The 11,474-nt window shown below is 37.7% G+C and overlaps 2 protein-coding genes across 2 annotated transcripts; both read left to right on the top strand.

Annotated features, from left to right (window-relative positions):
• Positions 1 to 450: 450 nt before the first annotated feature.
• LOC108364166 (uncharacterized) lies at positions 451 to 1,260 on the top strand. The gene has a single exon (XM_017617755.1). It carries the CDS (start codon positions 451 to 453, stop codon positions 1,258 to 1,260), a length of 810 nt encoding a protein of 269 aa, XP_017473244.1.
• A 1,651-nt stretch (positions 1,261 to 2,911) lies between these two features.
• LOC108364164 (protein rogdi-like) lies at positions 2,912 to 10,222 on the top strand. Its single transcript, XM_017617753.1, has 6 exons — positions 2,912 to 2,971; positions 3,604 to 3,675; positions 3,749 to 3,883; positions 3,939 to 4,096; positions 8,870 to 8,990; positions 9,080 to 10,222. Exons 1-6 carry the CDS (start codon positions 2,936 to 2,938, stop codon positions 9,320 to 9,322), a joined length of 765 nt encoding a protein of 254 aa, XP_017473242.1. The 5' UTR covers positions 2,912 to 2,935; the 3' UTR covers positions 9,323 to 10,222.
• Positions 10,223 to 11,474: the final 1,252 nt, after the last annotated feature.

The raw sequence follows: 11,474 nt of genomic DNA on the forward strand, positions 1-11,474 counted from the left end.
TCTTTAAAGAGCCGACGTCTGCAAACCGTATGCTACACATCACATCGACACGGGCGGGCATCCTCCAATTGCCTTGCCGCCATACCGCCTATCACCACAACGTAAAGATCTGTTGAAGTCAGAGCTCGATAAAATGCTCAATACTGGAGTTATCGTGGAATGCGAATCACCATGGGCAGCTCCCGTAGTAATAGTACCAAAGAAGTCAGGCGGCATACGGATTTGCGTCGACTATAGAGAGCTGAATGCTATAACCAAACCAGATCGGTACCCGCTGCCGCGAATTGACGACTGGTTGCATGAAGCAAACGCGACGAGGAGCCAAGGATATACGTGAAGGTCAGCTTAGTCATCGATCTGTTTGGGCCACTGCCACCAGATGCCAATGGGATGCAGTGGATATATATTGTTGAGGACGTAGCAAGTCGATGGGTGGAGCTCTTCGCGTTAATGGAGGCTACTGCGGAAAATTGTGCGAAAACTCTGATAGATGAGGTATTCCTGCGATACGGAGTCCCAAGACGAATTATCAGCGACAATGGAGTGCAGTTTGTATCCGCAGTGATCCAGAATGTTGCATTCTGCCTTGAAATAAGTCAGGTGTTCACACCGGTATATCATCCCCAGGCGAATCCGGTGGAGGGAAAGAATCGAGACATGAAGGCGCAGTTGGCGATATTGGTCGGTAAGCAGCATCGCACTTGGGCAGAAAAGCTCCCAGCCATACGATTCGCTATGAATACCACTCGCTGTCAAAACACTGGGTATTCTGCAGCGTTTCTTGCATTCGGGCGTGAACCAAGAGCTATAGACGATGTCCAGCATGATTTAAGGTCAATCATTCAGTCGGAGAACTTTGTTGCCGAAATCACACCATACTTAGCCACGCTCACTGAAGTGTTCCAAGCTGCTCGTGAATGTGAACAGAAGCAGCAAGATGCTAACAAGCGTGCTTCTAACCTACGACGGCGTGATCAGGAAGATTTGGAAAATGGCTCTAAGGTTCTGGTCACCACACATGTCCTAAGCAATACCACCAAGGGTGTAACGTCCAAATTCGCACCACGACGAGACGGGCCTTACGTTATCATCGGTAGACAGGGTTGTACTTCCTACGTGATTACTCACGAGGACAACCTGCAACATCCTTTGGGCACATATCATGCATCTTCACTAGTACCATATCGTAATTCCAGTGACGAATACGAAGGTCCCATTAACATAATACGGCATAGAGGACGACCCCGAAAGACCACATAGGATGCTTCATCGGGACGACTTCAGCTTCCTAGGGGGAGACTGAAGCGGCCCTCTTTCATTAATAGTTTATTTGTGTAAACATGTATTTATATTTTGTAATGCAACTCTGTATATGCATTTCATGTAACAACCCTGTAATTCAATTTTACGTTGTTTTGCAACTCTGTATTTAATGAAGCTCTACAACCCTGTGTATTGCATTGACATTTGTGATTCCTATAAATACTCGAGCTTGTACCATGAACCAAAAAGACAAGATCACGCGGGCCGGAGACTAGCCCGTTAGAATCGCATTTAGGAAAAGTTGAAAAGTTGAGTTTGTTTACATTTCTTCGTTGTTTACAATTTGGTGGTGGCTTTTTACTGCAACTTTCTTCATTTTCACTTGTGACAACGTGTGTACACAAAAGATAAAGAATAATTTAACACAACGGCATGATTTATAGAAGAATTTGCATAATAAAAATGATTTTTCATGCGTTCAACAATTTCGCGGTTTTCTCCGTTCTCTTCGTTGGACGGAAAAAGTTCGAGAGTGGTATCAATCGACGCGTCTTAACGCCAGTAATAACAATCCGAGACAGGAAATTTAGATTTTTAATTCATTGAAAAGTTATTTGCAAAAAACACTTGCACTTTCCGCCTACGCAGAAAGGTGTTCTCTGCAAAAGGTGTTCAGCCCCCTTCTTTGGAACACAGAAAGGAGAATTCTACTGCCTGAGGGTTATAATCCCTAAGCGCGGCCGAAGGTCGCCTACGCAGAAAGGTGTTCGATGCACAAAAACATTTTTAATAGAGTGGCAGCTGCAATTTAGTTCCATTTTATTTTTAATAGAGGGCAACACTAGTTTTTCTCCATGTTATTTATATTAACTACCCAAGATTGTTGTGCGGATTTTCATCATTGGAATATTGCTATTAAATACAGAATTTCGCGAAAGTGTACACTTAAAACATCACAAATGTATAAAAACTAATAAATACGTGTTAAATTAAGTTCACTTCTTCCTTTCATTTGTGTGAAATTCATCGAAACATAGTGCGGAAAGTGTTTTTTGCAAATAACTTTTCAATTAATTAAAAATCTTAATTTCCTGTCTCGGATTGTTATTATTGGCGTTAAGACGCGTCGATTGATACCCCTCTCCAATTTTTTCCGTCCATTTTGACCTACCTTCGCTAAAGTGCACTTTTACCAAAGTTTCTTCAGGTTCATATAAGTTTCCCAATTAAAAACAGTTATATCAAAGAACGTAGAAACCAAATTAAAGGGAATCAAATTTCCTATTATATGAGATCAAAATTTTCAAGATCCATCCATTCGTTTTTAAGAAATATGGATCTCAAAAATTGCTTATTTTGAACTTTTACCTTTGATATTTTTTGTTCTTGTTGTTTGCCAAAAAAAGAAGTATACCGTTATACTCAGCTCAATCATCTCTATCGATACCAATATATATATCTTTTTTTTTTTGAGATTTGGAGCCCAACTGCATTNTACATATACAATGGAAGACACCGAAGTCGAAGAAATTAAAAATCTCGTAAGTTAATANATCTGTAATAAGAAAATTCCGAGTTATTTGTACGGATTTTGGGGATTCTGCATTTGTTTTTGAGGGATTTGGTAATATTTTTCTGGCAACAATGGCCAAACGTCACCTATACATAAACAATGGAAGACACCGAAGTCGAAGAAATTAAAAATCTCGTAAGTTAATAATTAAAAATTATATTAAATTTTTTTTAATGATTTCATATGAAATATTCGTAAGTACAATGACCAACAAATATGCTAACGAGCATAGCTAATAATATGTGTGCCTAACGAAGTTGTACATACTTGGTTAATGGAACAATTTTCGCATTGTAGGAAAAATAATCAATAAAGTAAAATAAAACGCTATACAAGGACTGAAGAAAATAATTCAAGAAGTGTATTAGTAGCGTCCATATATGTATTTCATTTAGTGCCTTTTTGTTAATGTGTAAATTAGTGTGCCCTAATTGGTATTGTATCAAAGTTAACCATGTCCACCGGTGGAATGGTATTTAACTCAATAGTGCATATCCATGGACCTCTGCAATAACTACAAAACTCAAAACTAAAAAACCTTACTACTTCAGTGGCACATGTATGTAATCCTTGTCTAATCCCTGCTAAATCGCAATGAGTCCCTCGTGAACGTTTAGTAAGGACTAGACAAGGATTAAAGACATTTGCCACCCATATGTATATACGTACATACATATAATAAATCCTAGCATGATCCTACTGTATTTAAAAACAAATTCGGCTTGCTTTTACGGAATCATTTATTTATATTTTTAATTCACTTGCAGCAAATCGAATTTGAATGGGTTATGCGAGATGAAGTTCACGCAATATTTAGGAAGCTGCGCGAAATATTAGTGGTATGCATTATTTTCAAGCTTGAATTATTACATATCTACATATGTACATGCATTTGCTTTACATTTCTTTTAGGAATGTGCACGTCGATTTCCGGTGCCATGCTTTCATGACAATGAGGGTAAGCGAACTGAAAAGTTTGTGTTGATGGCAGCGCAGGATCAGCTTAAGTGTTCCGTTACTCTCACCGGCGATAGCATCACCCAAGCTGTAGTTATTACAAAAATTTGAAGTTAAATATGTAACTTAAATCCTATACTTTTAGGACATTAGTTACAAGCTTAAACGCGCTTCAAGCCAAGTACAACGTACCTCCATCACGCCTGATGCACCGTGGAAATTGCAACAAGTACAAGATGCAGCAAATCATCTACAACAAGCCATTACTCATATTGATAACGTTGGAGGTAGTTATGCTTTCAAGTAAGTACAAAACTGAGCAACACATTCATATAAAGAACGTATAGTAATAATCATTAAGCACCTTATAAATCAAAATTGCCACCTAAATGCAATTTCCCATTCCTTCTACATATAGTTATGCTGTTTTTAAACCGATCTCCTCACCATTAAAATAAGGCCGTTTAAAATATATGTATATATGTACATATAAATAATATAATACCCCTATTGCGAGTGTCGACTAGTATCAGATAAACGACTATCATTCGATTATCGCTTTTCCATGGTATTGTGAATGTGGACTTCTCGTTGAATAAGCGACTATGAATAGTTTTTAGTCGCTCATCCTTCTTCAACCGTTTATTTGTAGAAGGGTGATATAATTTATAATATATATATATNGTTCTGGCAACAATGGCCAAACGTCACCTATACTAAGGGTGGGTAACTCAGCAAATTTATAGGAGTTGACTCAATGACTCCAACTCACTTTAAGGAGTCAGCTCATTCAACTAACTCATTTGACTCTTNTTGGTTAATGGAACAATTTTCGCATTGTAGGAAAAATAATCAATAAAGTAAAATAAAACGCTATACAAGGACTGAAGAAAATAATTCAAGAAGTGTATTAGTAGCGTCCATATATGTATTTCATTTAGTGCCTTTTTGTTAATGTGTAAATTAGTGTGCCCTAATTGGTATTGTATCAAAGTTAACCATGTCCACCGGTGGAATGGTATTTAACTCAATAGTGCATATCCATGGACCTCTGCAATAACTACAAAACTCAAAACTAAAAAACCTTACTACTTCAGTGGCACATGTATGTAATCCTTGTCTAATCCCTGCTAAATCGCAATGAGTCCCTCGTGAACGTTTAGTAAGGACTAGACAAGGATTAAAGACATTTGCCACCCATATGTATATACGTACATACATATAATAAATCCTAGCATGATCCTACTGTATTTAAAAACAAATTCGGCTTGCTTTTACGGAATCATTTATTTATATTTTTAATTCACTTGCAGCAAATCGAATTTGAATGGGTTATGCGAGATGAAGTTCACGCAATATTTAGGAAGCTGCGCGAAATATTAGTGGTATGCATTATTTTCAAGCTTGAATTATTACATATCTACATATGTACATGCATTTGCTTTACATTTCTTTTAGGAATGTGCACGTCGATTTCCGGTGCCATGCTTTCATGACAATGAGGGTAAGCGAACTGAAAAGTTTGTGTTGATGGCAGCGCAGGATCAGCTTAAGTGTTCCGTTACTCTCACCGGCGATAGCATCACCCAAGCTGTAGTTATTACAAAAATTTGAAGTTAAATATGTAACTTAAATCCTATACTTTTAGGACATTAGTTACAAGCTTAAACGCGCTTCAAGCCAAGTACAACGTACCTCCATCACGCCTGATGCACCGTGGAAATTGCAACAAGTACAAGATGCAGCAAATCATCTACAACAAGCCATTACTCATATTGATAACGTTGGAGGTAGTTATGCTTTCAAGTAAGTACAAAACTGAGCAACACATTCATATAAAGAACGTATAGTAATAATCATTAAGCACCTTATAAATCAAAATTGCCACCTAAATGCAATTTCCCATTCCTTCTACATATAGTTATGCTGTTTTTAAACCGATCTCCTCACCATTAAAATAAGGCCGTTTAAAATATATGTATATATGTACATATAAATAATATAATACCCCTATTGCGAGTGTCGACTAGTATCAGATAAACGACTATCATTCGATTATCGCTTTTCCATGGTATTGTGAATGTGGACTTCTCGTTGAATAAGCGACTATGAATAGTTTTTAGTCGCTCATCCTTCTTCAACCGTTTATTTGTAGAAGGGTGATATAATTTATAATATATATATAGTTATTATAATATATATATATTATAACATATATATATTATTATATATTATAATTTATTCACACTGACTTATTGAACGAGACAACGACGATCACAATACCATGGAAAAGCGATAATCGAATAATAGTCGTTTATCCACTACCAGTCGGCACTCAGAATAGACGTCCTTGTGTACGATGAGAATAATTCTCGTGAGTATAGGCACTCGCTTTTATGAGAATGGATATTTACTCACATCGTAGACTATGACAATGACAGCGAAGTGTTTCCTCATGAGAATTATTCTCGTCCTTTACTAGAACATTAACTATATTATTATTATTATTATTATGAGCCTTGAGCACTGCGACCTCTAAGGTGGTCTATTGTGCGTGGCCTTTTACCCTATATATGAAGGCTTTTAATATAAGCTAGCACTTCGGTGGGCTTTTTGTTCCATATTTCGAATGGATTAAGTGTTGTACCGCCTAGGTGAGCGAGTCTGCGTCTAGCGAGAGCAACACATTCACAAAGGATGTGTTCTGGCGTTTCTTCGTCCATCTCACAGAAGCGACAGACGCTCGTGTCTGAAAGATTCATTTTACTGAGGTGATAACGCAGGGAACAATGTCCCGTGTAGTACCCAGTGAGAGTTCGAAGGTCCTCCCTGCCTAGATTTATGAGCTTTTTTGAAGCTTCTTGTGATGGACAGATGAACCGCTTAGCTTGTCTTTGCCCCGGACATTCATTCCAGTGCCTTTCGAATTTTTTGTCGACCCACTTGTTTATGACCTCCCTTAAGTGGGCTTTGGTGAGCCCGCAGAAGGGTTCCGGGCCATAGAATAGTGTGGTAGCTCCGTGTTTTGCTAGGCGGTCCGCCTGTTCATTGCCGTCATGGCCCTCGTGCCCCGGCACCCAGCCCAGTAATACTGTGTTCTTGCTTCCAAGACCGTTTAGGGTGTTGAGGCAGTCGTACACTAGTTTGGATGTTATTATGTGGGACCTCAGTGCTAGCAAGGCAGCCTGACTGTCCGACATAATGCAGATGTTTTTAGAGGATGTGCCTCTTCTGAGGCATTCTCTGCCACAGATATCGATCGCATGAATCTCTGCTTGAAAAATGGTGGGGTAGCTGCCCATTGGTATCGATCTTTTAAAATTCGGCCCCAATATACCAGCTCCAGTTTTTCCATCTTCAAGTTTTGATCCGTCAGTGTACCAAACTTCAGCTCCGGGTTTGGTGTAGGGGTTTCCTGTGCTCCAGGATGCTCGGTCCGCAATAGAACATTAACTATAGCACAAATGGTGTATTTTCAATATGAACTACATAGTTGAGATAATTAAAAAAATTTTTTTTTTTGGTTTACATATCAGCGGCCGCATTTTATATGTGGTCCCCATTTCGTGCCCATTATACAAAAATATCGATTTTGTGGTTTTATTCAGCGGATGCCAATGTCAGTGAAAATCTCTTAAGAGTGCGTCCATAACTAAGCTCCAGAGAGGGGATAAAACTCCTCTCTGCGGGCAACCTTTTGTAGTTTGTAGCTGTACCACGCTATACCCGATGTCCGTTTCAGCTATACATACTTTTGTTAAGTAGCATAGCTATGCATTTGCGGACACTTTCCTGCACAACCACAACACCAACGTGAGAGCTGTCGATGAAGGTACAGAGTACTGTTAGCAGAAAGGAGGTTAGACTTATCGGTCTGAAGGACTTGGCGAGAGAGTAGTCTCTCTTTTCCTATCTTCGAGATAAATATAACCCGAGCCCTTTGCTCCACTTCGGGATGTGGGCAAGCGCTGGGCTAGCCCTTATTGGATCGGCCATTTGTTTTTTTTTTGTTATTTTGACTTCAGATTCAAATTCAGCGACCTCAAAAACCTCTGTGAGCCTGATTCTTATGAATATAATAATAGATTAGCGTTTACACAATACGTTCGTGCTTGGCAGAGCTTCTTCTCCGATTTTTGGCGTGCGCCCTGATGTCTTCACCTTAAGTTTTACGCCGACTCCGAACGTGGTTTGTATTTTTATGAAAAGCTGTTTTTAATGGCAGAATACATTCGGAGGTATGCCATAGCCTGCCTAGGGGTGACCGCTACTAGAAAGAACTTGTTTGTTTTTTATTTTTTGATGTTGGTCGGAAACTGGGCTCGAAAGAAGAACCACTGCATCACATCATGTGAATATACAAATTTTTTAAATTATGGGTATCAAAAATCACTGTGTTATGTGGTGAAAACACCATGTTTTCTTAACGAACTTCGACGATTGCTTACGCCAACACAGTTGAGATCTTTCAAACACTGGAGAAAATAATTGTAAAGTACTATACAACTCGGTTTCGCAAGGGCGGGGTAGCGGCGACGAAAGTGCCGGTCATTTGCAGGCAGGACTGCCAACCTGGCTCAAACTGTGCCATTTTTTTTACTTCAAATACCACCTAACTTTTCAATTTCGCACAAACTTTTTAGTTTCTAATGTTTTTATACAACACAATTTATTTTGGTATTGCGATTTTGTTTAAGAAATGACGTTCTTACTTATTGCTAAATTGGATAGAAAGAAGTAATCTCCTTTCGATTAAAAATAATGGCACCTATTTGGCACTTATATTTTTTTATTCGGCAGTTTTTGCCACACTTTTATACCCTGTACGGCCCGTCATAGCTACATATATAGTTGGCGGCCCTCCTGTAGTTACGACAGAAGCTCACACGTTTTTCATTAAAAACGGCCTCAAGCTCAATAAAAACTGTTGATTATATTTGTTATAAGGCCATTAAATAACAAAAACCAAATTGCATCATGTAAATTTAATTAAATAAAATGTTATGCTATTTTTGTTTAGATGCCTAGCACGGTAATGCTTATTATTCTATGATTTTTCATTAAATATTTCCCCAGATCTCGTGAGGAGGTGCTGCAAATCATAGGTGAATTGATAGGTGCTCTTCAGCGAGGTCGCACTAGTCTCATAATACCAAAGAAGAAAGCAATCGACGAACTTATGAAAGGGCGAAATATGGTGAGCCGAATATATGTAGAATTATGCTATAAACATAAATATGAATACAAATTTAATAGCCAGTAATTTTATATATATATATATTCCAGAAATCGCTCACACCTAATCTTCCAGAAGATCAAGCAATATCTTTCTTTTTACAATGCCATAAACTCATAATAGCGATTTATCAATTGTTAAACGTGCAGGGCATTATGAAAATGGAGGCCACACAGGCTGAGTGCTCTGTGGGTTGGCTCAATGACGTGCTTGTGTTGTTTACCGTTGGTCTAACTCTATGCCAACAGCTGAAGGATAAAATTAACGCATTTAAAATGGACACTTCAAGTTAGTAATTTTCTTATCGTCCTCTGTGAATGTAAGTTTGTGTTATGTACACACAGCCAAAGTCAACCTAAATAGTGGGCAGAAACGTCGTATGTAAGTAACAACGCAGAAACGAACAAGTTTATTAAGTATTTCTAACTACAAATAATATAATATGAAACTACTATACATACAATGTACTTAATGAGTACGTTTGAATGCATACACATGCACATGCGTATCATAACTACATAAAGAACCAAAACGTGAGGGTGTTATTGCGAAGGTGGTAAAAACAAAATGTGATATCTAGCATTTAAAAATATTCCATACATACATCACCAGCGTATGGTTGTTCTGAAAAAAAAACAAACGACAAAAAATTTTAATAATGTTCATATTATTTAAAAAATATCCATAAAATCAAATTGTGTGGTGTAAATCAGAAATTGTACACATAAAGAACGTGTCAGACGTGGCAATACTTCCAATATTCCACGCAATTCGCTGTCAAATTGAGAAAGACACATTTTATTTCGATGTATGAACAACCAGAAGACCTTGCTGTCACATTTCGGAAATCAGTTTCAGAAATAAAAGTTGCAAGATGTGACTGCAATTCAGAGAGCGCAAATCGATTTCGTGCTTCGCTAGCAATCTGCAATTCGCCTTTCGGGAAATAAAAAATCTCTTCCGAAAGACACTTTACATGCAAGGTGTGACTGCTCACGCAACTGCTTTCTGAAACTTTGCAATTTGATAGCCTTTTCGAAATATATTGCATTGTCACGTCTGATAGGATCTTAAGAGCTAGGCTAAAAATTAAACTGGAGAACAGCACCTGAGCGGAATTAGCGACTTTTCTTTAGAATTTAAGTATTTATTTCCATTAATACCATGTTCTGACCGACAACGAAAACACTTTGAAAACGAGTTTTGGAATTGTGGGCTGAAGGCTGTTCACACCGGCTGTTAGTATTTTCGTTGACATTTCTTACATCCTCGCATTGCAGTTTTGCTACACAAAAACAAAACCAAAATGCTTTTCCCACATTTTCTTTTCATTAGCAACCTCTTACTTTCATTATTATTTTACTTTGGCCAGCCAATTAACAATAAATCCGAAATGGCGTATTAAAAATGATAAAATATGACTTCGACTTCGATAAATAATCGAAAAAACTAGTGAAGACACCGATTGGAACGAGTGCAACGTGAGTTTTCAAGTAGTTCTCATCGAAAACTGGTTTTCGTTTGACAGATTTTACATGGACGAAAACAATTGTTTTAGGTCGAAAGCTAGTTTTAGGTCGAAAACTAGTTTTAGCAACGAAAACATGTTTTCTATGTCGGTCAGAACATGGTATAAGGGCCAGTTTTTCAGTGCCAGTTTAAACTTAGATCAAGTAAACTGCGTTTAAATTGAACAGCTGGTTGACATTTGATTGACTAATCTGAGTTTAAACCACTACCGTTCCCCCGAAAAACTGGTCCTAAGAAAGCTGCAAAGTAAAATAAGTTTTATTTGGTTCCTTCTTTGTTTTAGACCCCTGTGCTTGATGTGGGTATTGAATGAAAGAAATACAAATTTGTGAAATGTCAAATTCATGTAAAAGATATAATACTATAATAACACCATGTTAAATGGGCTTGAACCAGTTAAATGAACAAAACGTGTTTATAAACAAGATAAATCGCATGCATTTGTTGTTGGTAAATTTAACCAGTCAAATCATTTAACTCGTTTGCATTAATATCATGAATAGACTGCGGATTTTTATGCAGAAAACGAAGCCTAAAAATATGTACCCCATAACTAGAAATAAAATGTATACAAATTTATTTATTTTAGTCATACTTGAGTAGCACATATTTTTAGGCTTTGTTTTCTGCATAAACATACCCATAATCATGAAGCAGACGTTCGTATAAAAAGAATTGAAACACAAAAACTTAAGGTAATTCTCTAGGGTGGGGTAACAACCCCTAAAAAAGGTGCGGAAAAGTCGGGAGGGGTACCAAACGACGCGTTTCGGCCCCCCTAATAACATTCCGGAGGGGGTGAGATAATATTATTAACCATTTAAAAGTTATGAACAAAAAACTTTTGTTAAATTTCGTTGTTTTCTATGAGCAATTACCACGTCAAAAATGCACTAAATCACCAGTTTCCACTTT

This window comes from Rhagoletis zephyria, unplaced genomic scaffold, assembly GCF_001687245.7.
Source record: "Rhagoletis zephyria isolate East Lansing unplaced genomic scaffold, Rhagoletis_zephyria_1.1 Rzeph_scaffold_01482, whole genome shotgun sequence".
Classification (NCBI taxonomy): Eukaryota; Metazoa; Arthropoda; class Insecta; order Diptera; family Tephritidae; genus Rhagoletis; species Rhagoletis zephyria.

Coding starts and splice junctions, on each gene's coding strand:
- LOC108364166 (XM_017617755.1), top strand. CDS start 451: ATGGAGGCTACTGCGGAAAATTGTGCGAAAACTCTGATAGATGAGGTA.
- LOC108364164 (XM_017617753.1), top strand. CDS start 2,936: ATGGAAGACACCGAAGTCGAAGAAATTAAAAATCTC. Junction 2,972..3,603: donor TCGAAGAAATTAAAAATCTC/GTAAGTTAATAA, acceptor ATTCACTTGCAG/CAAATCGAATTTGAATGGGT. Junction 8,991..9,079: donor TTATGAAAGGGCGAAATATG/GTGAGCCGAATA, acceptor TATATATTCCAG/AAATCGCTCACACCTAATCT.